Consider the following 27,626-nt stretch of genomic DNA (forward strand, 5'->3'; position numbering starts at 1 on the left):
CGGCCCCAATTTCACTCGCGGCGCTTGCAGTTTTACTGCTTACACATGTACTCGTAGCACCTTCCACGCTCTATTCTACACGCTTTACAACTCACGCTATACAATTGAGAGCATTCGGGGCGTAGAGGCCTCAATGAGAAGCGAAACTTTATTATATATATACTTACATAGTATTACTACACCCACTAAGTGAAGGAAAGGTGCACTGGCGTACAGTGGGTTAAGTAGAATGACTACTGCGGTAGAAAATGAGTATGATTTGTATAGAATTTGTTTTGGTTAGTTGCTGGCACTGCATTTCATCACCTCTCAGCATTCGTTTTTTATAATAGGATGAAATATTATGAAAGTGCTAATAGGGATATACAATTGAGACGCTTTGCGATATGACTTACTTTACAACATTTTGCATGGAGTTGATTTTTGTGATAGGTGAGTTAAGTTAGTATCCGACTACATTTCATAGGGACCTCCGGAAAAAAGTACCAGGTAGTGAGGCAGATGTAAAAACATTTGTTATTGCAATGGATGCATGCAGGTAATGTTTCAAGCAATAGTCAAAATTTAGATGTTTGACATAAGTCTTCCTCACATAATAAATCAGAAAAATTAAATTTCTAGTAAAGAGATAGATGATCCAATTGTAGGCACTACATTGTAGATGAAAGTTTAATTCCAAAATACTATTAAATTAATATTCCTTAATTCAATATGGCAACGTTCTTCACAGTTAGTTTTATAGATATCATTAACTTAAAGTATTATCGAAAGCTCTCAATGGAGCTTTATGATTACTTAAGGCATATATTGAAAAATGTTTCTCAGTTTGCTCTCGCATATAGCTGGCAATCCTATTTCAATATATTCATACTCGCGCAACATACTGCTACAGAGCATAATAGTTTTTTTCAATTAATATTTTCTAGAACGTTTTCCTAAGCGCTGTACGTTGATTAAGGATTAGGTTTAAGAGTTTTGGATTATAGCGAAACATTAAGCTTTTTCCAATTCATATATTTAACGTAATTTTTAAGCATGAAATTTATCGCCAGTCATCTTTTGGGGTCGGCCCGGTGGCGACCAACATAATATTTGCGCAATAGTGACATTTTTGGCTATATTTAATAGCTTCTCTCTCATTTCACTCTTAATTTCATTTATTCGCCCCACTGTGCCTTCGGTAGTGTAAATCCGTCGTCAAGTGCCATTTCACTTTGTCCGTATTTCGCGTATTTTGTTGTTTCATGCGCGCACGAACCGAATTATTTATTGTTTATTATTATTATTATCACTGCTACCTATTAGTGCTTATTTTGTTATTGTTGTTGTTGCTGCGAGTGTTCTCCTTTCGGGTATTATTTATTTATTTTGCATGACAACAAATGCTCTCCAATGCCTGGCAATCACCAACACGCAACAATAAAGGTATCATCAACTAAAACAACAATCGGAATAACAACAACAATAACACTAACAACAACAAGTGATTGCATTAAATCCGCTATCAGCTTACTTTTAGTTACGGTTGACAATCGGCAGCCAAACAAAGCGAACACGGCTGTTTGATATGGTGGAGAAGGAGAGGGGGTGGTGGCGGTCAACAAAATTGTTGAGAGAGCAGTGCAAGTGTTTTTATTGCATTTTCGTTTGTTACTCGCAGTTCGTGGCGACTTGTCAAATGCGTCGTCAGTTAGTCAGTGACTTTGTCATGCCGTCAGCGCCTCAATCGACGCGTCAAAAAGCGTTTCTGCAGCGGCGCGTTTTTCAGTGAGCCGCCCAAGAAGACGGCCGCACGGACTGACAGCTAGTCAGCTGGCAAGAAGTAGGTAAGCAAGTGCTGCTAGCCACAAGTTGGCGCGGCCCAGCAGTCGCTCAGTAACTTCAGTCGGTTCAGTTGGGCGACCCAAGCCGCAATCGTAAAGCGCAATCGAAGTAATCGAGTTCAGCCGAATTGAAACGAAATTAGTGCCGCTAAGAATTCTGCGAAAAAATAGTGAAGCATAGCTAAAGAAAGCGCAAATCGGAAAGTTCTAAGTGAAAGTGAAGTGCGTTTAATTTAACGGTAATAATAAAGTTTATCACTGAAACATAAAAATCAAGTGCAAAGCGCCTCTGGCAAGATCTATAGCGCAATCAGTAAGTGTTATAGTGTGCAGTTCAGTGTTTGCCGTCAGCTCGAAAGCTCCCTGGCAGTGTTGTCCTTGTGCGTCTTGCCCCTAAATGCTGTTTTGTTTGTGTCGGCGAGTGCATTTCTTATCCTCTCCGCCGTGTGTTTCTATTCACATTCACCGCTCGTCCCATTTTCACATGTAATGGGACTTTCGTGTCCAATGCACATTCGATCCATCATCTCTTCCGTCCACCTGTTTGTCGTGTGTGTCTCTTGTGTGCGCCTCAATGTTTACCTACTGTCAGGGCCGCTTTAATGGCGGTGTTTTATTTCATCGACTTTTTGTGTTGATTTCAACAGTTTGCAGTGGCTTCGTCATGGCTGTAAGGCGTATGGATTCATTCAAACGATTTATGGATCGGATTCGGAATTGGGTAAGAGAAGAAAAGATTGTAGGAAAAAATGTTTGAGTTAATAATTATATGCAACTGAGTATTAAATAATATTTCTACAGTGGATGCTAAAAATAAACTGTTATGTGTATACTCCTTTGCAGCACCATCGCTAAGCAGAAGTTTTATGCAAAACTAAAAGGAAAATTTAGTAAAAAATTATTATTTTCAGAAATATTTAAGAGTTGTTCATAAAGTCAAAACTACAAATTGGGATTTGTAATAAATAACAAATAATATAGGAAACCATAAAATTGAAAATATTAATTTTACGATACTAAGACTTAAAAATAATGTTCTTTTAATACTGATTTATTATAAAAAATATCTTGAAAATACACAATTTGTTTGTATGATTTCAATATTGTAAGTTTCCTTTCAGTAAGAAAGTTGCCTAAAAATGGAAAGAGAGTGAAGGAACTAGATTATTGGTTGAAAATATGACACTAGAGCTTTTCCTACATTAATTGTTGAACATACTATTTAAAAATGTTTCTGGTGCTACCTGATATTTCAAACGGGTTCCACAAACTGAAAAAGTGTTGCCTGCATTTAGGCTGAATATAGACATTTTATATATGGTATAGAGCATATTTGAAACTTCTTGACCGGGAATTTTGCAGATGCAGAACATCCAGTAAGTCACGGCTACCGAAACTCCAATTCTTTAAAAGAATTAGAGCCGAAACTAACACATACACACTGTGGAAGTCATAAGGGCTTTGAGTGAGAAAGGGATGAACGATCACACGTACACAAGAGTTTCGGTTAGAATTGTCAATTGACCCTGAGGAAACTATAAGAAATTTTAACAGAAACCTTTGGTAGCGCTGTTGGGTAATTAATCGGTGATTTAACCGATTGGTAGCTTGAAGGAAAATTTTATGACGTGAAGATATTACTAAAGATATTTTTGGGATATGCGCAAATATAAAATATATATATATTATAAATTATCTGCAACAAACGGTGGTAATTATCACTCAATATCAAATATTTAGAACCCAGTTTCCTATAAAATTCAAACTTAGAAGTTTTAACGGAGGTGGAGTCGAATTAGGCGAACAAAAATTTTTTTTAAATTATTTTATACATAGCTTGTCAATCGATATGTGGTTTAACAACAAAACGCTATAAAATTTATAGGTTTTTAGGACGCCGTTAGTTTTTATTTGCGGCAAATTGGAGGCACTTGTTTTTTATTTTCATTTTGTCTTAATTGCCTAATGGCAATTTTAACACATTTCTCCTAACACCGAATCGAATAGACGGTTGAACATGTATGTAAAGATTGTACATGTATGTAATGGCATGCATGTAGATACATTATTTTTGTTGTTGTAATGCGGCGCCTACTGCATTAATGGTGTGATTGCAATATTAAGCTTTGCTGTTAACTAATCATACAATTTGTTTGCTGTTTTTATAAATTGGAGCATGGTGGTATGTAAACACATACATAAGTAGGTATGTACAAGTTTATATATAAACTACAAGAAACTCTGGTATTCATTGGAGATATTGTGAATATTGAAATAAAAGTGTATATGCTTGTGCGCTTGCACAACCACACAGTTGTTGGAATCGTTAATGAGGTAAAAATTGTAGGCTTCTGGTGTGTAAGTTTCAAACTCGTTGCTTTCATTGGTGTAAACTTTTCTACAAATTGCATGCTACTATTATTGAAATATATATCTACAGCTTTCGCATTGCAGACGACTTTTCTCTCCGAAGTTCCTCATTACTGCTTTCGAATTAAATTTAAAACTTTTTCATTTCCCTGCGTCTTTCCAGTGATCCTTTATGTACTCACTCAGAATGGCATATCCCTCTTTATACTACGTACAAACATGTTGTTTCGCAAAAATACAACAAAAAGTCCTCGGTAACCAACATAAAAAATTAACATTCAACAATTAACTAAATTGATTTTCTCGTTGCGCACACGTAGATACTCTCAAGGATACACCAATACACATACTCACAAACATGCCGAAACCATTCGCGAAATGCACAAAAATTTTGAATGTAAAGGGGTTAAAGCATGGTGACCCCTTTTTGCTTAAAATGCAAGCTTGCTGGTTAACTATATTTCTAGCATTTGAATGTAGACTAGACATGAACTAGTCTACTAGGAATATTAACTGCTTCGAAACACATTTAGTATATAGAATAGTCATGACACTTTCTAAGGTTTCAAGAAAGTTTAGAACGAAGGGCAATCGTGCCCACCTACCTAGAACCATGTGTTGAATCTCAGAAATTTTATGTTCATTGTATTAGGTCTATTACTATATTAGTACGATTTATTAAGAGATGGTGATGGATTTGCGGACAGCGAAAAAAGTTTGAAGATGAGAAATTGGAAGATGGAAATGGGTAAAAAAACACTTTCAAGGTAGATACATCGATCATCCACATTCTGATCAACCTCTGTGAAAATAGGTAAAATCGGATGATAACCACGCCCCATTCCCATATAACGGTTGTTTTGAAAACTACTTAAAGTACTATAACTCACTGAAAAAATGAGCCACAAGCATTAAATTTCTTAACCAGGTTGGTAAAGAAAGTTTTTTAGGATCTGGTGTGAAAATCGGACCAACTTTAATGGAAACCTACATCTCAGGATCTACTCGAGCGATTCAACACCCAAATTTGGTGTGTAAGGTTACCCAAGCTTTCTCATTAGACACTACAAAAATGGGCTAAATCGGATGACAACCACGCCTAATTCCCGTATAACACATTTTCAAATCCCACCTGATTCTTTCACTTTACAGTATACAAATCAAACATAAAAAACCTATCAGAATAAAACTTTGAACAAATAGTGCCCTCAAGGTAATTCATCTTACGTCCAAAAATCGCACTATAATTCGTACCAAAATAGGTAAAAGCAGGTCAACACTTCCTCCACCGGTTCACTTTATACCTCATCTATAGGTCAATATATAAGGAATCCTTATGAAATTCTAATATAAACAAGTAAGGAAGGGCTAAGTTCGGATGTAACCGAACATTTTATACTCTCGCAAAGTCAAATGGTATACTCGTTTGAGATTTCTGGTGGCATACTTTAAACGTATTATTCACGCAAAGTTTTACCCCGATATAATCATTGTTGCTTGATATGCATAGTGGAAAGTGAAAGAATCAGATGGAATTGAAAATGGTGTTTCATGGGAAGTAGGCGTGGTTGTAGTCTGATTTCGCCCATTTTCGCACTATGACATAGAAACATGAAAAGAACGTTACGCACCGAATTTGGTTGAAATCGGTTAAGCAGATCTCAAGATATGGGTTTTCACCTAAAAGTGGGCTGTGCCACGCCCACTGTCTAATTTTGAACGCGGTTCCTATAAAGTCATCTTATACCATCTTAGAGTTTAGTGCTTGATTTATCGCGCTTTTAGTAGTTTTTAACAGTACCGTTATATGGGGAGTGGGCGGAGTTGCCACCCGATTTCAACTATTTTCACACCGTCAATAGAAGTGCTAAAAACATTTGCTTCCAGTGAATTTTGTTATTATAGCATTAGCGGTTTAGGAGATATGCACATTAAACCTATTAGAGGCGGGACCACGCCCACTTTTTAAAAAAAGTTTTAACTGCAGATGCCCCTCCCTAATGTGATCCTGTGTACCAAATAACAGTCTTGTATCTTATTGCGGAGCTTAGTTATGGCAAGTTATTTGTTTTTGATTAATGGCGTTTTGTGGGCGTGGCAGTGGTCCGATTACGCCCATCTGCAATACCAACCGTCTCACCAAGAAACATGTCTACCAAGTTTCATAAAGATATCTCAATTTTTACTCAAGTTAGAGCTTGCACGGACGGACGGACAGACGGACGGACGGACAGACAGTCACCCGGATTTCAACTCGTCTCTTCATCCTGATCATTTATATATATATAACCCTATATCTAACTCGATTAGTTTTAGGTGATACAAACAACCGTTAGGTGAACAAAACTATTATACTCTGTAGCAACAGGTTGCGAGAGTATAAAAACAGTGTATCCTCTTTTCTTAAATTAATAAAATCACGGTGTCTGAAGGTGTTCCTCCGCCTTTGTTTTTTGCAAGTTGCAGGAGTATTAAATGTTCGGTTACACCCGAACTTTGTTCTTCTTTACTTGTTTAAAATTTAAACTATAATAACTCAACTAATGCATAACTACTACAAGTGTGCTGCGAAACGAACTAGTCCATTTCAACAAAAACTACTTGCTTTGCCTTCTGGGTAATTATATATTGCAGTGTTTATTCCATACCAAATGGACTAGCGTGACTAAAGGCAATTCTGTTGTGGATCCAGTGCACTTGAGTTCTTTATAACGGTCTATGCTGGTCTGGAACTTTGAAATAGTTACATATGTATATATGTAGGAATATAAACGAGGCAGCCATTAAAGCCTATGTCTATGCGAGCAGACAGCTTATTCCTTACCCCCGTGTGTGTCTAGGAAGGTGTGGCAGACAGGTCCTCTGAGTGGCAGTTGCTCCTGCGGAAGAACTCCCTCAATACTGAAAATGTTTAAAAATAGGGATAGTTTTATGTGAATTTTATATGGATTATTGAAATGACAGTTACAGTTTGGAAAATTGAATATGAACACCGTTATACCGCGCACATAAGAGGCTTTAGGTCTTTGAGAATATCAAAGTTATATTAGTCAAATTTCGTTGCGTCAACGAGTAAAAATTGGAATTTTTCGTTATTATTAATTTCTTTTCACATTTATTTTGTATGTATATTTGATGTGGTTTGCTGTTGCCAATGTGATTGGTGTACGCGGTCGGTATGCCAATTGGTGTTAATTCGCTGCGCGCTGACTGATGTGCAACCATCGCGAATTCCTGCCGATTTGATGTGCCACAGAAGACAAAAATGCGAAAAAGTGAAACAAATGAAAACAAAAGCAATTACAACAATAATAGCAGCTGCAATAATGCATGCAAACAACTCACCGGTGAGTGAAAATAATGTGGGTGCCACCGTCGCTTCGGTTTACGTTTAATGCATGCAAATTTTTGAATTTTTAAAATGCCGTTAATAATGCCTAAATACACACATAAACAAATAAAAAATGTTGCCACATACATATGCATGTGCCTGCCTCCACAGTGTATGCATAAAAATTCAGATTGGCTTTGATTTAATGGCCTGAGCGTTTGCCGGGTATCCGAAGAAATCAATGGCCATAATTGAAAGTTAAAAAGAATGCCAGACTGACTTACCGTTTGGGCATAGTAAATAGGCAATAAATGTGGCGGCGTGTTATTAGATTTGTACGCCGTTGGGACACACATATTTGCAGCGACAAATATTGAATGTAAAAGTGAGTACTTTCTTCGGTTTGGAAGAATGTTAGAAAGTGTTTTTGGTTTCTCCGACTGGAGTTATCCTTCACAGCAAAGCTGGCATTTTATAGGAGTTTTATATTTTTCATAATACTTAATTTACCGCCTATTAAATCTAGTAGCTTATTATATAGAAGAAAACTTTCAGTATTATAGTTTACATTAAAAACTTCACAAATTGCTCCCAGAATCAATTCCCACATCACTGATTCATTTCATTAAACAAATTTTTTCTACTTTATACTTGTATTGCGCCTAAATGACGTATTTCAATACACTTTCCCAGCATGTCGATACGAATCACGTCCAATGGATTCAAAATATAATTTTTTTTATTTTCCGATGATTTGCAAAAATTAGTCGAAACAAATTATTTCAGTTTATGGATATTTGAAGAAAAGCACACTTTTTTAAATGTTTATCAAATGCTGTTTCTCTTTTACATAAACTTCCTTTCAATGACTTATCGCAAATTACTACTTCACTTCATTTATTATACTTTTTGAAGAACGTTTAAATGTTTTACTAGTTTCCGCTCCATTATTTCAAATAGCTTCTCCCCTTTTACGATATCTGTTCTAGAATTTTATTTTAAAACAATTTATCGTTAATTTTGCACAGGTCAGTTAACAGTGTAATACATTTCGTCGCTGACTGGATAGTTAATGTCATATTTATTAATATTAAACATTTTTCATTTGTTTTTCCTGACATTTCGAAATAAATTACGACCATATATTTTGTTTTGATTTCTTTTCCACCTACATTTCAGTATGTTCCCGAAAATACTGGTTTATTAATGATTTCTGATAAAAATATTTTCGAGAGAGATTAAAAATTGGTTGTTAAAAAAATCAAGTAAAAGGTATTTGAAGTATTTCTCGTTGGACAATGCATTAAAATTTAATATATTTTCCCTATAATCCGATTATTTCTGAAACATATTCATTATGCACTCCCCTCACATATTTTACCACGCATATTGTCGCTATCGATTCATCCATCAGCTAAACTGTCAGTTAAAACCGCCACTGGTTGTGGACAAACGAAATTCACACAAATGTCAAAAGGTGGCAAAACACGAATGAAGATAACACGACATAACGACTTCTTATCATATAGCAAAAGTCAATTGACTCACCCTTTGCGACAACTTATTATTATTAAGAAAATTAAAAGAGGGTTGCGTGGCAGACAGCAAAGAGAAGAAGAAGAAGTTTGGTAGCATTTACAAACAATTTACTAAAAGCTAAAAATAGGGCTGCCACTAAAAATAGCAATAAATGCTTGTCTCCCACCCACGTAAGAGCACTTTTGCGATAGTGACTATGGGCGTGTGCGCCTTTTGAGTGACAATATTCCGCCAATACACACAAGCAAACATAAAAATTTATTTGAGTTTGAGGAGTGCTCGTTTAATGAGTAGTGGGGTGAGTGGCACTCGGGTCTTGTCAAATCCATTTTTATAGACTGACTTATGCATTTTGATGGACATGCAAATGAGTTTTTGTATACGGCACTCATGCGCAAAGTAGCCTATAGTAAAATTGATATTCATGATTTACTTATTCCTACAGGGTGCGTATGGTTTTGTGCTCGATATAATACCATACTACCACTAGCAAATTGTAGCTTTTGGCGAAATCTCTTCAATTGGTCATCTGAATGTAAAACCTCTCCCCAGTTATTAAATTTATGGTCGCTGGGAAGAAGTTACTGATATTAAGCTCTATTTTGAAGCAAAAGATCTTGAAGTACAAGTTATGAAGGGATAAGTTCCGGTGTAACAGAACATTTCAAACCCTTGCACCTTGCGTTACGTATTACGTGTATTGAAGATAGGCATAATATTGACCTGATTTTATTTATTTTTGGCTTAACGACATATTATATTATTAACATAAAAAGATGCTCTCTGAGTTTCATTAAGTTACCTCACATACCATCACCAACCGGCTTGCCAAATAAGAGTGATATGATTAAAAAAAGCACACTTATTGTTAAGGAAATTCAAAAGTTTTTTATTTAATGTGAAGTACAATCGATACAATAAAGTTCTGAATGCAACTTTTGCAGGAACGAATTTGATGAACTCAATTGAGTGAGTACTTTTTCCACTAAATCAAGTCGTATGTCATGAATAGATCGTCTAAAGCGTGAAGAGAGTCCGGTTTATTTCTAAAGAGCAATGACTTCAAATAACCCTACAAGAAGTAGTCTAATGGTGTTAAATCACAACTTCTTGGTGGCCATTCAATGTCACAATTTCTTGAAATTATCGAATGTTCAAACTTTTCACGCCATAATTTCGTTGTTGCACGTGCTGTGAGGCACGTAGTGCTGTCTTGTTGGAACCAGATGTTGTCAAGATCAACTCGACAGAGAGTATTTGCCAACACATTGTCAGCCTAAAGCAATCCAACTTTGCAAATCTCGAGAAGATCAGAGAAGTAGAACTGCCCTATTTACATAGGGGTAGCTAAGAAGAGTGAAGAAAACGAATGGAATCCACCACTTTCTCACCAGCTGAGGTGTGTTATATTACGTTAAGCCTCCTTTGTTTATATTAAATTGTTTGTGTTGTTATCTGCATTCACTTAAATTTGGTGCTACCCAGTGCAGAGCTTACAGCAACAAAAAAAACCCAACCGTGCAAGCAACAACAGCGGCAACGCCTTTTTCAACAATTCATTAAACTTTGGCTTACATGATTGTTTAGTGTAGTATTGTTGTTGTTATTGTCATTGTAGTGTTTTGCATGTTTGGTGCATTTTTTAAGTGAGTAAGTGTGAATGTGTGTTATAAACAATTTTGCGGCTTGTGCGCTTTTCGACTCATTCTCGCCTGCTCGCTAAGGCTCTTCTTTGCGCCTCCTTGCCTGCCTCTTGTGAGGCGGTTACCCTTGCCTGCTCTGAGTAGTTACTATTTGTCCATTCATTCAGGCATAAAACAACTTTTATAGAGTTTTACTCATGCGCCAAATTCATTCATGCATTTATAGATATTCCTGCGGTACATTGTTGCTTTATTGCACACGAACGTATTAGGGTGGTGCACAAATATAGGAACAAATTTGTGCATCAGATTTTTTAAATATCCTCGCATTTGATACTAATATTATTAACATTTCATTTATTTGATTAATTTTGTAGATTTAAATGTTGCATACAGGTGGCAAACCTTCTTAAAAGTATGTCTGACAAAAATATTTCTTACACTAATTTAGCTTGAAACATATATGATAATACTTATTTATCAATTTTTGTGTATTTTATCATATTTATTGTTCAACTAATTTTTAACTGGTGGCAACGCCCAAAAATGTGTTATACGACTTTTGAATAGCTTAGTATTAAGTTTACACTGTAATTCCTTTTTTATCCTATCAGTTTTATTTTATACTAAATGTATACAGTTTTATTTTAACTAATGGAAAGGGATTCACAGCTCTCGCATACGAGTAAACAGATATTTTTAACTCTTATCTTTCTTTAAGATAATATCTCAGTTTCTTACCCAAATTTCTAACTGTAAGGCTTTTTAATCTGTTATTTCAATTAATTAAAATTTTTTAAGGTGGCAACACTTTTACTATCTTTCACATGTGATATCAAATTGATCTACTTTTCTTATCAATATTTCGATTTAGAATTTTGAAACAAGTGGTAACCTTCTCACATTTATTGTTCTGATTGTTATTACTTAGGTGTTATGATTTAGGTCGTGGTAATAACGGTGAGGTGCAGAAAATAGTTCTTATAATATTCTTTATGGGTCACCCTAATAAAAGTACATAAAAGCTACATGAATATATGTATACAGTCAACCCTCCTATAACGCGGTGAGTGCGTACCGCGTTGTATGGAAACCGCGCCATAAGAAATGAAGAATTAGTACAAATCAAATCATTCGTACTGCGTTATAGGTATAGAGACCAATAAGGAAAAGATAAATAATAAATTATTTTTATTAAATTGAAGAGCTTATATAAAGAAATAATACCAAAACTAAACTAAAAAACTGTTTTCCAGCAAAAACTAGAAAAACTTTTGTAAAATTTAATCTATCAAATTTAGACCTTTTACCACATCTTGTAAATCGACATTTGGCACCCATTCATTTTCCTTATTTTCGGGGTTTCCAACACGCATTAAGCGTTTATGTTTTGATTTCCGCGCAAGCTGATGACTCGGTTTTAATACAATCTAAAATAGAAAACTCCATCCAAACTTGGGTAAGGGTTTTATTTTCACTACTTTCTAATCTGTCGAAAAAGGTTTGGAAATGAAAAGAAAACTTTGAAATATAAATTTTTTTCCATCGTATGGGTTTCCACTGCCGGGCTAGAACAATTATAAGTGATAAGGTAAGCCGGAGATAATCTTTATGTAAACATATACAGTTACTATGTAGTTACTACAAGTATGTCCCACTGCCTGTACCTACATGAAACTGGCGCCATCTGTTCCCTTATAATTCAAATAGGCCCTAATGACCTAAACAGCTTATGGGATGCTATTGACGGACACCGCGTTATGTGGAAACCGCCTTCTGAGAGTACCGCGTTATAGGAGAGTTGACTGTATATGTCTCACAAGTCAGTTGGCCGGTCGCTTGCCGCAAACCTCCAACAACCACCTGCCACCAATTTGCCGCCGCTTACCGGCAATAGTGACACGTACATATAAATATAGTAGTACATGCATATGTATGCATGTGTGCGTGTGTGTGTATGTGTATCTAACTATTTTTCTGAGCCGCCGCCTTACCTCCATCTGCTACCTCAGCATTTAATTATTTTCTATTGCTGCTCCCCGCCACTTTCGTATCTGTATATTTCCTTTGCATTTCATCAACCATTTGCATTAGACGCTCGTAGCTAGCCGCTCAGTACAGCGCTGCGCTGAGCTTAGCGAAAAGCCACATTTTTTATTTACTTCGTTTTTATTCAGTTGCTGGAAAACTCGCGAAACACTCAGTCTAGTCTAGCGTCTAGCGCGAGCAGCTACATACAAACAGTATAGGATCATTGCGAGTAAATACAAGTCTAATAATGGACAGACAGAATCACTCAGCGACAATAGAGACACTGGTTCACACACATATACACACATATGTATATGCCCGGTTCGTGCGGTCAGGCGGTGCATGTCTTTAAATAGCAATAATCATATATTAAAATACAATAAAAACCAAAGTTAAAACAAAAAAAAAAAGAATATTGGCGCTTTTTCATTCATTCGAAAAAATTTCAGCAAAATAAATTCAATTTGAATTCACCTACAAACTGTTATGTGTTTATATAAAATAACATAATATTTATTACAAAAGTGCGTTCGTTTTGCCAAAAAGCGCTTGAGCGCACGTCAGTGGGTAAATGTTGAGTGAAATGTTTGGTAGGTTGCATCGCTTCCATGGTGCCGAGGGGCACGGTGAATTTGTGAAAAAATACAAAATCATAAGTGAACGCCGTCACCTGTGTGAACGCCTGAGGCAACAGCGCCGATGCCGATGTGTCCGCCGCAGACGTTGTAGGCCAACAAGGCCGGCTGTGCGAAGAATGCGAGGTTGGATTGCGGTCCGACCGACTGACCGGGCGACAGGCTGTGGCCACATAAATGTGCATATGTTTTGCCTGGACACTGCGCTGTACTTTTATTTATTTTGATAATTCTTTATTTTCTCTATATAAATTTGTGCTTTTTTATTATTACTGATAGATGGCATATTGGCGATTTCCGACGTGACCTGCGTTATGCGAAATGCTCCACGTAAATCAAACAAAAATGTTGCGAAAATCATAGCAAAACAAATAAAGAAAAACATGATGTGGAAATAGAAATTAAAAGAAATATTGAAAGTAAAGCGCAAAGAAAATTTGTGAATAAATAAAAAATAAATAAAAATAAAAAATAATTATTTCGTAATGTGTAGTAATGAAAGTGCCCGGTTAAATACATCATAAAACAAAGCAAAAGTAAAATTATGACTTAAGTAGGAAATGTGCAATTTAGTGTGCAAAAAAGTAATTATGTAATACTATAATATGTTATGTGTATTTGTGTATGTTTTGGAAGCTGTACTTACTGTAGTTACTCACTTATTTGTATTCTGTTTATAACTTGCGGCTAATTACATTCTTTACAATTTTAACAGCGAAAAATATAATTAGTTTATGAAGTTAAGCAGTTGAATAAGCAAATTATTAATTTAATAGTAATTAAAAAAATCTTAATTAATAGATATAAAATTAATTTAAGCTACACAGTTTCTAAATTTAGCCCTTCTGATTATATTTTTAAACCTATTTTGTTGTATATTAGGTTAATTAGTGCATTTCGAGCATTAAACGAAGAGTTAAAACAGCAATATCATCAAAATATAATAATCATCAAAGCGGCTTTTAACTATAGTGAAATTTCAGGCCGGTTGTCTATATCAGCTAGTTTTAATAGTGTATGTAACCCCTATATATTTCTCTGAATAGCATTCTCAGAATAACATATAAAAAATATAAAAAATCTGAAAGAGCAATTTAGCAGCATTTGTGGCAACTTATTATTAAACCCCTCTTCATGTAAGCGAACGGGAAACGAACAAATAAAACTATATAAAGTTAAACTTTATATAGACTTTAAAACTGGCTTATATTTTTGTAATTCGCTGACAATTTACATCGATTTTTTGTTTTATTTCGATTTTCTAACTTATCCGAGTTTGAGTTGAGCTTTCTTTTGCGCCGATTGTAGATATATGCAGAAAGAATCATCTACTATGAGCAAAAAATAAATTTCTATATAGAAAATAGTACTATTTTCACTAATTGGTAAACATTTTAGGACAAAATAGACCTTCTGTCGCGGAGCAAATCTCAGTTTATATTTAATTGCCATACACCTCGCTACCAAATAGTTGTTGTAAAATGTTTCTCGCTGTTGAAGCTCGTGGCTTATACTAGTAAACCGAAAAAAATATTCTTCTGAACTGTTATAGTGTTGACAGTTCTAGGTGCTTTTGATACCGGGTTTTTTGTAGCATTAATAAAGGTTTGTTAGATGTCGTTATTGTCTCAAATATATTTTCTTATGTAATATATAATAATAAGACAATTATTCATGATGGTTCTACCTTCATTAAGAGTTTTGAACTTGTTCGTAGATCCGATAAAATTAATTAAAACCTACATATATTTAATTTATATTAATTCGAGTTTCTGTACATATATGAAAGAGAGCCGGTTAGTACATACATATAATTTCGATCACTCATGTCTCAGTAGAAGTAGACTTACTACAATTATAGTAGAGTTAGATTTCAAAATAGGCCGAATTGACTCTTCACCTTACAATTAGAAAAACTTTACTACTTTTGTTTAAAATTGGACTTGGAGTTCCTTTCGATGGCCACTTTTTTCAACCTACTCTTTTCGAACTGTCTTGTCTTGCTCTTTCCATTGCGACATTTAGAGTCACTGAGCTGATACCTGTTCCGTAGTGGGTCACTAATAGGTATGTCGATTCAAGGCCATGAATACTAGACAAAGCGAAATGAATTCCTCCAATTAAATAGATTATGATTATTTTTTGTTAATTCCTCGGTGTCTTTTTTTTCATTGGGTATATATAGATTTAGGAACAAGATTGATACCCTTTCCTATATTATATTAAAATTTGAGTGTTTCATGTTGGAAAGGAAAATACATTCTCAAACGAAAATTTCTTTTAATATTTTTTTTTTTCAATAAACAAGATTTATAGAAATACCAGAATAACAGTGCATATTCTTAACATGATTTCCTTGCATCAGAAGTCAAATTCTTTGTGATTAAAATTTTCAATTAACAAGTATGACAACTATAATTTTGCGATCACCGATTAACTTCAATTACTTAACATAGCAAATGCCAAAACGTGAACGAAAAACTTTCAGTGGAAAAGTAATTTTAAGACTCGCGCATAATGAAAATCGTTTTGATTAGGCATCTGCTATGCCGAAAATCATCGCCAATCAAGTGCCTGGCAGACGCCACTTAACGCGGAAAACACAAACACACAACCATACGCGCATACAATCTAGTAGCCAACTGTTGCCTGCTTTAAATAACTCTTTTGCATAGGTGCGTGCGTGTGTCTGTGCATATGTGAGCGTGCGTGCGGCTCATTCGCTTATAATGCGATTTGAATCAATTTCTCAAGTCACTTTGATAACTGTGGCATCAACCGAACAGCAATTGCTACGCATTTCTGTGCTCAGCCTTTTGGTGCGCACATGTTGCACACACGACATTTGCATCTACAACTGCAACAGTCGCCGCTACAGCAACAACAATAAAATCTATATACTTTTATAAACTGCTCGTCCAACGGCATTTGATCAGGAATTAAGTCTGCAACTTTTGCACCATCACAAACACTAGCGCCGTTGCGTCCTCCCCCCATTCGCACACACATACACATACAAACACGAGGACGGCTTATGTAATCTGGAAAATATTTATGAAGCAATATTCGCGTTTTCGTTTCGATTTGGCAACCACAACAGCACCCAGCTCAGCCGCTTTACTCATAAGTCGCCCCCCAGCCGCCCCCTACAATCAGCCGGCCATAATGGTGAGTAGCGCACAGTTATGTTTGAAATGCATATGAACTATTGTGATTGCATGCAATGGAAAATGCAATTTTGTTAGTTGAATTTTATGCGTAATTAATGAAATCAATCGCTTGTCTGCTTGCATTACAACGGCGGACAGTTATATAGTAAACCCTCTGACTCAACTGTTACGCACTCTCGTCTTAGGAGAGTTTCGCTTATACAGCGTTTTATGAATAAGATAACTACTGATTTTGATAAGCATTATAAAGCAAGAACTATATTCGGTCGAAATTGAATAGCAATTACTCTCGCAAATTAAATGTGGAGTATGAAATACCGAGATGTCTAAAAAGAAGTATAAGGAAGTATATGTATACTGTTAGATATTCCCCAAATTTGTTATAATAAAATAAAAGATAAGTTTGCCAAGTTGGCGGCAAGATTATACTTTTAAAAAAACTTTTTCTTTATTTAAAAAATCAATATTGTCGAGACAACCAGTATTCGAAATTCCAACTTGCACATATGCATGTTGCATTACTCAACACCGTACAAACACTTCTTATGCAAAAATGTACGAATTTATTGCATTTTGATGTTTGGTCGTATTGTGTTTTTTTACATTTTATCGTGAATTTTAACTCTGATTTGTTTCTATTAATAAACACTAACGCTAAATACATTCATATATGTATATGTAGACTGTACGTTTGCTTATATATAAGATGTAGTTAGTTATTTCGCTTATTTCGCTTGTTTCATCATCAGTCTCCTCGCTAGTGAATGTTCGCTTTGCTACTCATTTTGTTATTGATTATTGTATGCTGAAATACAGTGACGAATAAATGTGATCATGTTAGCATTCAAAAATTGGGAGAAGTTATAAAAATGGATATTTAATACGTTTTGAAATAAATTATCATCAAGAATAAATTTAATAATAGGTAGACAAATATTTTGTATTTTTAATATTAAATTTCAATAACGTTCTTCTATCTGAATCTGAATTGACTGACATTTCACACTTTTTCATAATATATATTCAAGTTTATGTACACATGTATATATAAAAAAACTATAGTATTATATAAGTGTAATAAACATAATTAACAAACAAATGTATTTTGTAGAGAATGTAATTAACCCTTGTTTGCCTTGGTTGAGAATAAAATAAAGCAGCAAGTGATTGCTTTAGATTTTCGATGTTCAATTTACATTCATGGAAATAGCACATATTTTTTAACAATTCAAATTATCTTGTTAGAAATGACCCATTACAAAACCGAGAACCATGATTTCGTTTTCAAGACTAGTTTGTATTTCCACCCTCTTTTGGTTTTTATGAAGTGATTTGATTTAAAGATTAATTAAAAAGTTCTATCAATAGAATATTATCACATATTCTAAATGTTTTACTACTATTTTTTGGCATATTTCTGTTTTTTGTGCTTATCTAATATTATCTCATATCATTGGAATCAGCATAACATTGAAGAATTGTTTTTAAAAAACATTATTTTAGTCAGCCGAATTGAAAGAACATATTCCATTTCCAATCAAATCAACTACATAAATATGTTAGCCATTTAAGGGTTGAAAAGAACGTGCCAAACAAAATAACTAACTTAATGTACTTGCATAATTCTCTCATGTGTAAAAGCACGTATTTATACCTAAATAAATGCCCAAGTGCAAGTGCAATTACAGGCCAGCTAATGAGTGTGTATATTTACACTCGCTAGCTAATTAACACTGATCATATAATCTTTGTAGTGAGCACTCATATCAAAGAAACGTGATTCAGTAAAAGAGAGAGAGAGAGAGAAGCTATTAAGCTTCTAAAAAAAAGGCTTTCACAATTAACGGACTTGATCATGCATGTGGCACTTGTATGAGTCATGTGATATATTCGCTATTTAAGGCAAATAACGACTGACATTCTGTATTTTAGAATTTAGCACAATTTAAGGAAATGCCACACAACGACGCTGAGAGTAGAGTAAGTAGAAATTTAAATTTTGTTAGCGAATTCCGCTTTGAAAATGGATGCCGAAGATTGAAAGTGATTAAAATATACTGATAATGATATAATAATATATTGCAACCATTCGACAAGTCCTGTCCCTCTAACACCTCAAGAGCTGCATTTTCGTCTACGATAACTTTCTACGTCTTCGAAGTTGATCGGGGTCTATTTAGTATTGCTCTCGTTTTTATTAGATTTATTAATATCGGATTCAGGATGAGATGTAATATATTACAAATCAACGAGTCTCGGGGTCTAAAAATTCTTTTTGTATCGAACATCTCGGAGTAATTCTATCCTATTTTCGCCAATCAAGCTAAAGAGCTTTTACATTTTTCGTGGTTTATATCTCTGGGGTAAAGAATAGGCTATAGTTAATTTTCGGTATTTGTAAACTTATCATATCTAAAATCATTATTATAATATATAATAAATTTGTTAGGCGTGGACTTCATTCGTTCATATAAAATGCTCTAAAGAACCTAGTATATGGTTATTAGTTCTTTGAGGTTACTACAGTTGAAGTTTATTAAATCGACATCCGTGGGGACTGAGCAGATTACATACTGCTAACTTTCTTTCGACGACAATCTTATCGTATCTGAGTAAACCACCTGATAATCTATTGAAACTTGCAGTTTTAGCCATGATTCTCCAATTTCCACTTGTTGCATAATCTAGAATTGTAAATATTTGCGGGCTAATTGTCAAAACATATTATATATTATACTGACTTTTCCGTTCAGATTGTTGCAAAGGATATTCCTCCCACAAATCAGGTATATCATCCGAAAATGTATTGACTTCTTTATTGGGATTGGCATTCTTAGTCTCGCCTTGACTCAGTTCTATATAGTACAAATTCCAGTAGTAGCCAAACTTTTCAAGAATAGACGTTGCTGACTTCAATGAGCCTGAAATTCTCTCTCTTTTTCAGCGTTAAGCCATGAATCCACAGGCAGTAGTCATGCAGGTGTCGCACGAGACTTCAACATGAGTGAACATGGATTTTGGAGTTGGTATGGACTCAAAATGAAAACCATAAATCGTCAAAACTAATTACTCGTGTAAAATATTTTTATCTAGAAGATTTGTTGTTAGGCAAAAATTTTGAAAATGTATATTCTAAATGCTATATATCGCTGCAACTCTACAACTTTTTACAAAAACTTCTCCCGTGAAAACACTTTTATAGACCGAATATAAATCACAAAAAAATAAAAATATTTAAAAAATTCAACAAAAAGTGGAAAAGCCAGCAACTAACATTTGTTTGTTGTAGACTCGAAAGCGATTTTTTACCTCTTGGAAAGTTTTTTATCTAATTAATGCGCTTCCCATGATAATTGTCCGTGTCATGCGTGCAAGTGCAACAGTTTTCCAGCAATTTTATACGAAATTTCCAATTTAAATTGCAACATAATTTTACTTCGTCAACGCAAAAAGTTTCTCACATCAAATCTCAATGAAATTAATGAAGACAAGTGAGTCAAGCATGGCGAATAACAAACTGTAATAAAATAATGCGAATTTTATGCGCCACTGCGAGAAAACTCTTGCCACACAGCAACAAAGCTCGCTGCCTGCGTGAGTTGAGTGCTTCCGCGCCAGTTTGGATACTCCACTACCTTTGCCACACTTTACAAATGGAGACGCACCTCAAATTATGATTATTATTTTATACATATGTACATAATTAAGAGAAAAATTGCATTTGGAAGAAAAAGCACCTTGCGTAGAATGAGCTGCATGCAAATTACACACCAGCATATCATAATTGCCACAACAAATGCACCAATGTTAAACAATCTTCATAAATTAAGTATGTGTTATGGCCGTGCACTTGCACCTACCATATATGTAACACACATACAAACATCCAAGTGTTGCACATTTAAAATGCTTTGCATTTCATTTTCGTTCCCATCGCCACATTCCACATACCACATGCAACATGGCAATTATGTATATGCCTCACATCCAATGCTGCAACATTTAACTTATGAATACCGCTATAAGCTCTGTCGCTGCCGCTCAATATGGTTACTGTGATCGCCACCACCACTGCCACACTCAAAACCGCCCCGTACGAGCGCTGCCAACCGCCAGTTGCCGGCCGCCAGGTACCGCAGCATGCAATTAATTTCGACAATTTAACACTTGCCCATGAAATATAGCATCTTTTACTTTTCGTGATTGTTATTATCGTCATGGCAATATTAATATGACTCCATACGTGCCACATAAAACCAGCAGTATATTCAAGTGGCATGCGATGTTGCAACAGCTGTATATTAATATGTGCTCGCTCAAGCACTAAATCCCGTGGTATTTGTCCCGAAATGTTTTGAATTACATGGGGTATTTCCGTTTTTTTTTTATTTAATTTAATATGAACGTGCTTGTGTATAAATGTATCCTTTCCGAAGAAATTCAATACATTCGGGATCCCGATCTTTATTTTGAGTACTATAAAAATTATGTAAATACAATGGTACGATTTTATATAAAAACAAGAAAAATAAAAAAGGTTCCTTATAAGAACGTGATTCCGATTGCTCAGTTTGTATAACAACTATACGCTATAGTGGTCCGATATCGGTTATTCCGACCAATGAACAGCTTCTTGGTGATGAAAGGTCAGGGACTGAATTTCAGATCGATATCTCAAAAACTGAGGGACTTGATCGTATATATACGGACAGACAGACGGATGGACGGACAGACAGACGAACATGGCTAAATCGACTAAGACGTCATGTTCTTCTTATATACATATATATATTTTATAGGTTCTCCTACATTTCCTTCTGGGTGTTACAAACTTCGTGGCAAATTTAATATAGCCAGTTCAGGGTATACAAATTATTTTTGGAACAAATTAAATTTTCCACATATACGTATCCCGTAATATATCAGAACTATATATACTGGATATTTTACTAATTTCTTGGTTATGCTAATATTCCCGTATATATTTACTTATAAGTCCTAAATACATACTCTCATCACCACCACCTAAATAGCTGATTCGGGATCCCGATGGTAGACATGAGTTCCCTTGATGCGCACATCATCCAAATTTTTGTACAGTTGCACACTTACTATGCTGGCGTGTCGATTATTGGCCACTTTACTATTTATTGCCACATGTATATGTAAATATGTAAGCATGGCTATTTGCCATTTCTGCCACAAGTGATAGTGATAGTGTTTGGTGGTGAAATGTTTTATGAGCCGCAATCGCAATTACGATCGATCGCTTTGACAATTAATATTTGTGGTTTTTGTTACTCGCCGCATTTAAAGTTAGAGAGAGTGAGACTGAGAGAAAAGCAAACAAAACTCGATTTCCGACGAGTGGTAAATTTGTTCAATTTACTTTGTACAATTTTAACGCTCCAATAAAATTGTTTCTGCAATTATTAGTCATACATATGTTTAATCATAAAGAGGGAAATTCATAACGATGCATTTAAATTGGAGATTAGTCATCTCTGCATGGTGGATCTACATATATTATATATGCGTGTGTATCAGAAATTGTATTTCATAAGCACTGATATTGTCAAATCTTTCTATTAACACGATATACCAGAAGGTAATGATATCTATTTTTAACCTCATATGGTATTTGGCAGCGTTTTGTTAGCTTTAAAGTACCTTCTTATAAAAAATTATTTTTCACGTCAAATCCAACATTTTGAAATTTTTGTACTCTTTCACAGATACTTGTGTACTTGTATTCTGTTGTTCTCTAATAATATCCCCCTATTTCTTTCAATGTTGTATGCTATTTTAAAGATTTAGGTTTCAGCCGCAGCCAGGATCTCCCAATTGACTCTATCTTTTTATATTTGAGAACAGAAAAGGGTGGAGAGATTTTTAATTTTTTCCAGATTCAGATACATTGGGATGAGTCTTCGTTTCGATGATCGTCCTCCCATGATAATCATGACTGAAAATGATACATCATCGGCGTGAGTTTTTTCTTATTGCCACAATGTAATCTCTGAAGAATTTGTTCAGATCAGATTTCTATATTTCTTGTTTTGTATCAAATTGACAATAAATAACAATCGCTTTAAAAAAAAAGGTCAAAATGTGATTTTAATGAGTATTGATTGCAAGCGATTAAACGTCACAGTTTATGGGTTTTTAAAACAAATTATTGTACATAGACAGAAACAATGGAGAGATTACTGGCTTTTAGAGCCAGGGCGGTCTGCGGTAGCAATCATATAAAATAGAGATGGGCGTTGAAGCTTCTCCTCTAATTTTTCATCTCGAAATTGTCGACAAAATGGAAGTAAAAGAATTTTTACGTATTCTACAAGCTATTTCTAATTTGAATTGGATAATTACTCTCGGTTTCTAACGGTGAGAAATAACTCTCGTTCTCACATAGTTTTAGTTCCAAGTTTTTAAAGTTCAATCTAACTAATTCGCTTGTAAAGATCACTAGTTACAGACGTTTTAACAGTCATATCGGTTGTATTATTTTACTAGTTGCATTTCACTCTTTTAAAATAGTTATGGCAACTGTTTTTCAAGTTTTATTGCAATAACAAACGTTTTTATGAGAGGTTTTTACCGGAAGCTATTAAGTGTAAATTACTACTTAAACTACCTCACATCTTGTGACAAGGTAAAGCAAGTTAAAAATATTTTGGAAAATATTTCAAATAATATTATATGATTTTGGAACAATTTCCCAGAAACTTTTACTTAGGGAAAACAACTTTAAATGGGTATGCTAAAGTTGCTCAAATGGTAAATCCCAAATAAGTAATTTTGACATGTTTTGCTTTCTCCTATTTATTTATTTACATATATATTTGTCACATAAATTTTGTATGTATGTAAATAAACAAATAGTAGATGTACTGTAGGTCATTGAGTTAATAAGACCGCATAGATAATATGCACAGTAAATAATATATATTATGGGTATATTATGTTCGCGAGGAAGTTTGCAATACGCAGAAGGAAACGTCGTAGATCCTATAGAATATATGTATTTATATATATATAATTAGCGTGAACGAGCTTAGTCGATTTAGCCATGATTGGAATAAAGTGCATATATGGAGAATTTTTTGAACTTTTCTCTAAATTTTGCATAAATTACTGTATAAGCCATTGGTACAATCTCCGAAGAAATTGTTCAGATCGGATCACTATGGTTGCCATACAAACTGAACGATCAAAATCAAGTTGTTTGTCTTTCTGAAAGATATTAAAGCTTCAGTGCAATTGAAGTTAACGTTATTTCTTGTTTTTAGTTGCTTACACTTACCTCAATTTAAAATAAACTTCAGTTTCTAAAGTTTGAGACCTTAAGTGAGGTCATTGACCCTTTTGTTTATCTTTGGCGAAGCCAACTTACTCAGGTCAATGGACCTTTTCAAGAACAAAATCCTATTCTGAAGTCATTGACACTTTTGTGTACATTTAGCGAAGCCAAAAACCTTTATGAGGTCAATGACCCCTTTGTTTACATTTTAAATTTGTATATATAGCGAGACCAACGACCATTCTGAGGACTCATTAGAATTGGTAAAAAACAACTATTGCGACTCATAATGGGAAACTGATGAACTATACTACTCGGTCTTATTAACCACAATTACCACAACAGCCGGTTCTACGTTACCGGAGTTGACCCGGATTTTATCCGGCCAAGGGCTGTTATTTTCGGCGGTCTAACCCTGTTTGGATCGGTAAGTGTTAGTTTAAGTTTATCGTCATTAGAGCAAACTCCACCTCGGTTAGGTGTAATACATGCAATGGATGAAGCCATCTTAAGACCTGCTCAGGCCTTAAGACCAATAGGGAGTGGACCACAAGTTACGTGGCCTCATGTTGCCAACGCAATACTGCGCCACCTGCCTCAACGGCTGTGCAACCTGCACCATCTCCGCGCACTGCGCCGTCACTCCACGGCTCTATCGAGCTCACACAGTCAGCATGACTCCCAGTCTGAAGAATCCCCTCCACAACCTGCATCCCGCTCCAATCCCCGTGTAAGAACCACTCAGCAACTCCTGGTTCCTCCGTTCTGTGTGTCAGTCCGTAATACGCCGGAACGTCACATCAGTCAAGTGCAATTCCTGCACTAGCTGGTATCACTTTCTGTCGGTGGAGTGCGTCATATGTTGCGCTATGATGTAGGAGTCTGCCCCGACATTACCATCAAGTAGCGTAGCCAAATAACACCACAGTGCGACAGCTGCCCATGCGGATATTACAGCTGCAACAACCACCACCTACACGTACCTCCCTCACCCCCAGGATCACAACCGGATACCCGCGACAAACGCGAATTCTACAATTCAACTGCAACGGACTCCAGAGTAAGATCGAGGAGATAGTCGCATATATTAGCCGGGAGCGCTTATCGATAGCTGAGGTCCAAGAAACCAATTAAACAGCCGCTCAGATCTTCTGAGTTGTGCAGGTTTCAACGTGTTGCGTAAGAATCGCGAGCGAGATAATGGTGGAGGCCTAGCCTTCATACTGCAAAACACCGCGCAATATCGTTTAATCGATAGCGACATCGACCGCAGGGACACTACCCTTGAATGTCAGGGTATAGTTGTCCGGTCAGGCGATGTCGAGCTTGATATATACATTCCCTCAGTTACATGTTGCCCGGACATAGGTGCGCTACTTCGTGGTGAAAACCGTTTGGTGCTAGGCGACTTTAACGCGCACCACGATATTTGGCACTTCTGCCTGTCAAACGATCGTAGGGAAATGGAGCTGCCGGAACAGATTGACGATTCGACACTCTGCATAATGAATGACGAAGCCCCCACCAGAATGTAATAGCTCGCCAGATATTGCCATCGTTAGCGGTGGTCTGATAAATAGCATAACCTGGCGACCTATGCTTACCCTCGCATCAGACCATCTGCCCATAATAATCTCGATCGAGAAACGTCCGACTTTTTTTCTGTGGACAACCGCACCTTCATTAACTTTAACAAAGCTAACTGGGTCGGCTTCACAGAATTTACTGAGAGCACCTTCAACGCACTACACATTCCTATGGACGTCATCGTTGGCAAGCGTCAATTCCGCAAGGTGATCGCTGCTGCTACTGCTCGCTTCATACCGGATGGAAGAATCGCGGAACTCCGCCCTAATTTCCCAGCCGAAGCAGCTATATCAGCAAACGAGCGTGATATCTTATGCTTAGCATAAGCGGACAAAATGGATAGAGCATCCTGCAACCTCTTCACCGGTGTGAGTAAGCTTTGTACTACTGTCAAGGCCTTGTCTAATCCGAAGAGACATGACAACCGGGTTGAAATTCAATGCGATGGCCATGCCTCCTCGGACCAGAAGAAGTGCGCGAGCTATTTAAGCCGGCAGTTTACACTGCACCCTTCGTCGGGCAAGACCAAACGATGTGTCACCCGACGGCTGCGCAAAATGCCAAAAGACTGCGCACCACTTACTTTCACCGATGGGGAGGTTCAGAGTGTCATCAAAAAGGCCAAATCGTCTAAATCCCCTGGCACTGACGGAAAAAGCATGCTGATACTAAAACATCTAGTCTCGACGGGAGTAAGCTACCTCACCAAGGTCCTCAACTTGTCGATGTCCACTCTTCAAATACCCGATGTGTGGAAAGTCGGAAGAGTGGTCCCACAACTGAAACCTGGGAAACCCGCCAACAAAGGGGAGTCCTATCGCCCGATAACTTTCATTACTCCAGTGGTGAAGACACTTGAGGCCTTGCTAGTCCCGACATTCACTCACCACCTGAATCTAAGAGACCATCAGCATGGCTTCCGAAAAGTGCACAGCATCACCACAGTACTTAGCGTCATAAACGCCCAGATAATTCATGGCCTAAACCAGAAGCCACCCTGCGAGAGGACGATCCTCGTAGCGTTGGACCTATCAAAAGCTTTAAGTATAGTCAATCACACAACGCTTGAGGACCTAGAACAATCAACGCTCCCTCCAGGGCTGAAGCGGTGGACCATGAACTGCCTAAGCGGTCGGCATTCATCCGTACTGTTTCGCGACCAAAACTCCATACTTAGAAGAATTAAACAGAGGTTCCGCAGGGCGGTGTCCTCTCCCCACTACTGTTTAATTTCTACATCTCGAAACTCCCCCAACCACCAGTAGGAATTTCCGTGACCTCGTACGCTGATGACTGCACGATATTACCGTCGGGCAATGGAATCGATGGCATGTGCTCAAAAGTAAACATCTACCTCTCCGACCTTTATCGCTTCTTCTTTGCAAGGAGTCTGACACTCTCCCCCACTAAATCCACAGCGACCATCTTCACAAATTGGACGAAGGAATACAGACTGGACCTGAACATTTCAGTCAATGGCACAAAAATTCCGACAGTTAATAACCCAAAAGTTTTAGACGTAACATTGGACAGTCTGTGCTCTTTCACTCCTCACACGACCGCGATAACTGCCAAAAAACAGAGCGGCAAGAAAATCCTCAAATCGCTTGCCAGCAGCTCTTGGGAATAAGACAAAGGAACGTGATTGGCAACATACAAGGCAATCAGCTGGTCCTAAACTATGCATCACCAATAAGATTGCCTGGATGTGGTTCAACGCAGACGAAGAAGCTTCAGACTTGCCAGAACACTGTACTTCGGACTATCACGGGATATCACTTGATGTGCCCAATAGAACACCTACACAGTGAGGCCCTTATGCTTCTGGTTAAGGAGCATAACGACCTCCTCTCCAAGCAGTTTCTGCTGGGGTGATTTCTACGAAAATATGATCGTCTGCTTGAAGCGGAACCGCCTCCTAGGAACATCAAGAGGTCATTCCTTGATTACGTCGACGACATCAGACAGTACGCCAACCGGACTTTGGACGCAACGAACTACAGACACGCACTGACCGCCATTCACAGTGGAGCCATTAACACGTTCATCGACTCCCTCTCAGTGAATGGCGTACTAGGAGTCAAACCACCACCCATAGTAGACGTAGAGCTCGAGTTGCCTCGCGAAACCAGAGCCCCCTCGCGCAACTTCATTTTGGATATTCTAGCAGGTTAAACTCCTACTTATCCAGAAT

General features: G+C 36.5%; 2 protein-coding genes across 6 annotated transcripts in view; one reads left to right on the forward strand and one right to left on the reverse strand.

Moving 5' to 3' along the window:
• The window catches only part of LOC118682016 (serine protease snake-like), a 255,238-nt gene that overhangs the window by 75,230 nt on the left and 152,382 nt on the right, over nt 1-27,626 (reverse strand). The window lies entirely within an intron of this gene.
• The window catches only part of LOC118680212 (serine-rich adhesin for platelets-like), a 169,316-nt gene continuing 143,439 nt past the window's right edge, over nt 1,750-27,626 (forward strand). The window contains exons 1-2 of one of the 4 annotated variants that reach the window (XM_070111094.1): nt 1,750-2,136; nt 2,471-2,544. In XM_070111094.1, the coding sequence (XP_069967195.1) occupies nt 2,488-2,544 (57 nt within the window). In that variant the 5' untranslated portion in view covers nt 1,750-2,136; nt 2,471-2,487. Of the gene's footprint in view, nt 2,545-15,734; nt 16,541-27,626 lie in introns of those variants that run through there. The other 3 variants (XM_070111095.1, XM_070111092.1, XM_070111093.1) reach the window with 3 other exon arrangements.

The sequence above is a fragment of the Bactrocera oleae genome, chromosome 6, assembly GCF_042242935.1.
Source record: "Bactrocera oleae isolate idBacOlea1 chromosome 6, idBacOlea1, whole genome shotgun sequence".
Lineage (NCBI taxonomy): Eukaryota > Metazoa > Arthropoda > Insecta > Diptera > Tephritidae > Bactrocera > Bactrocera oleae.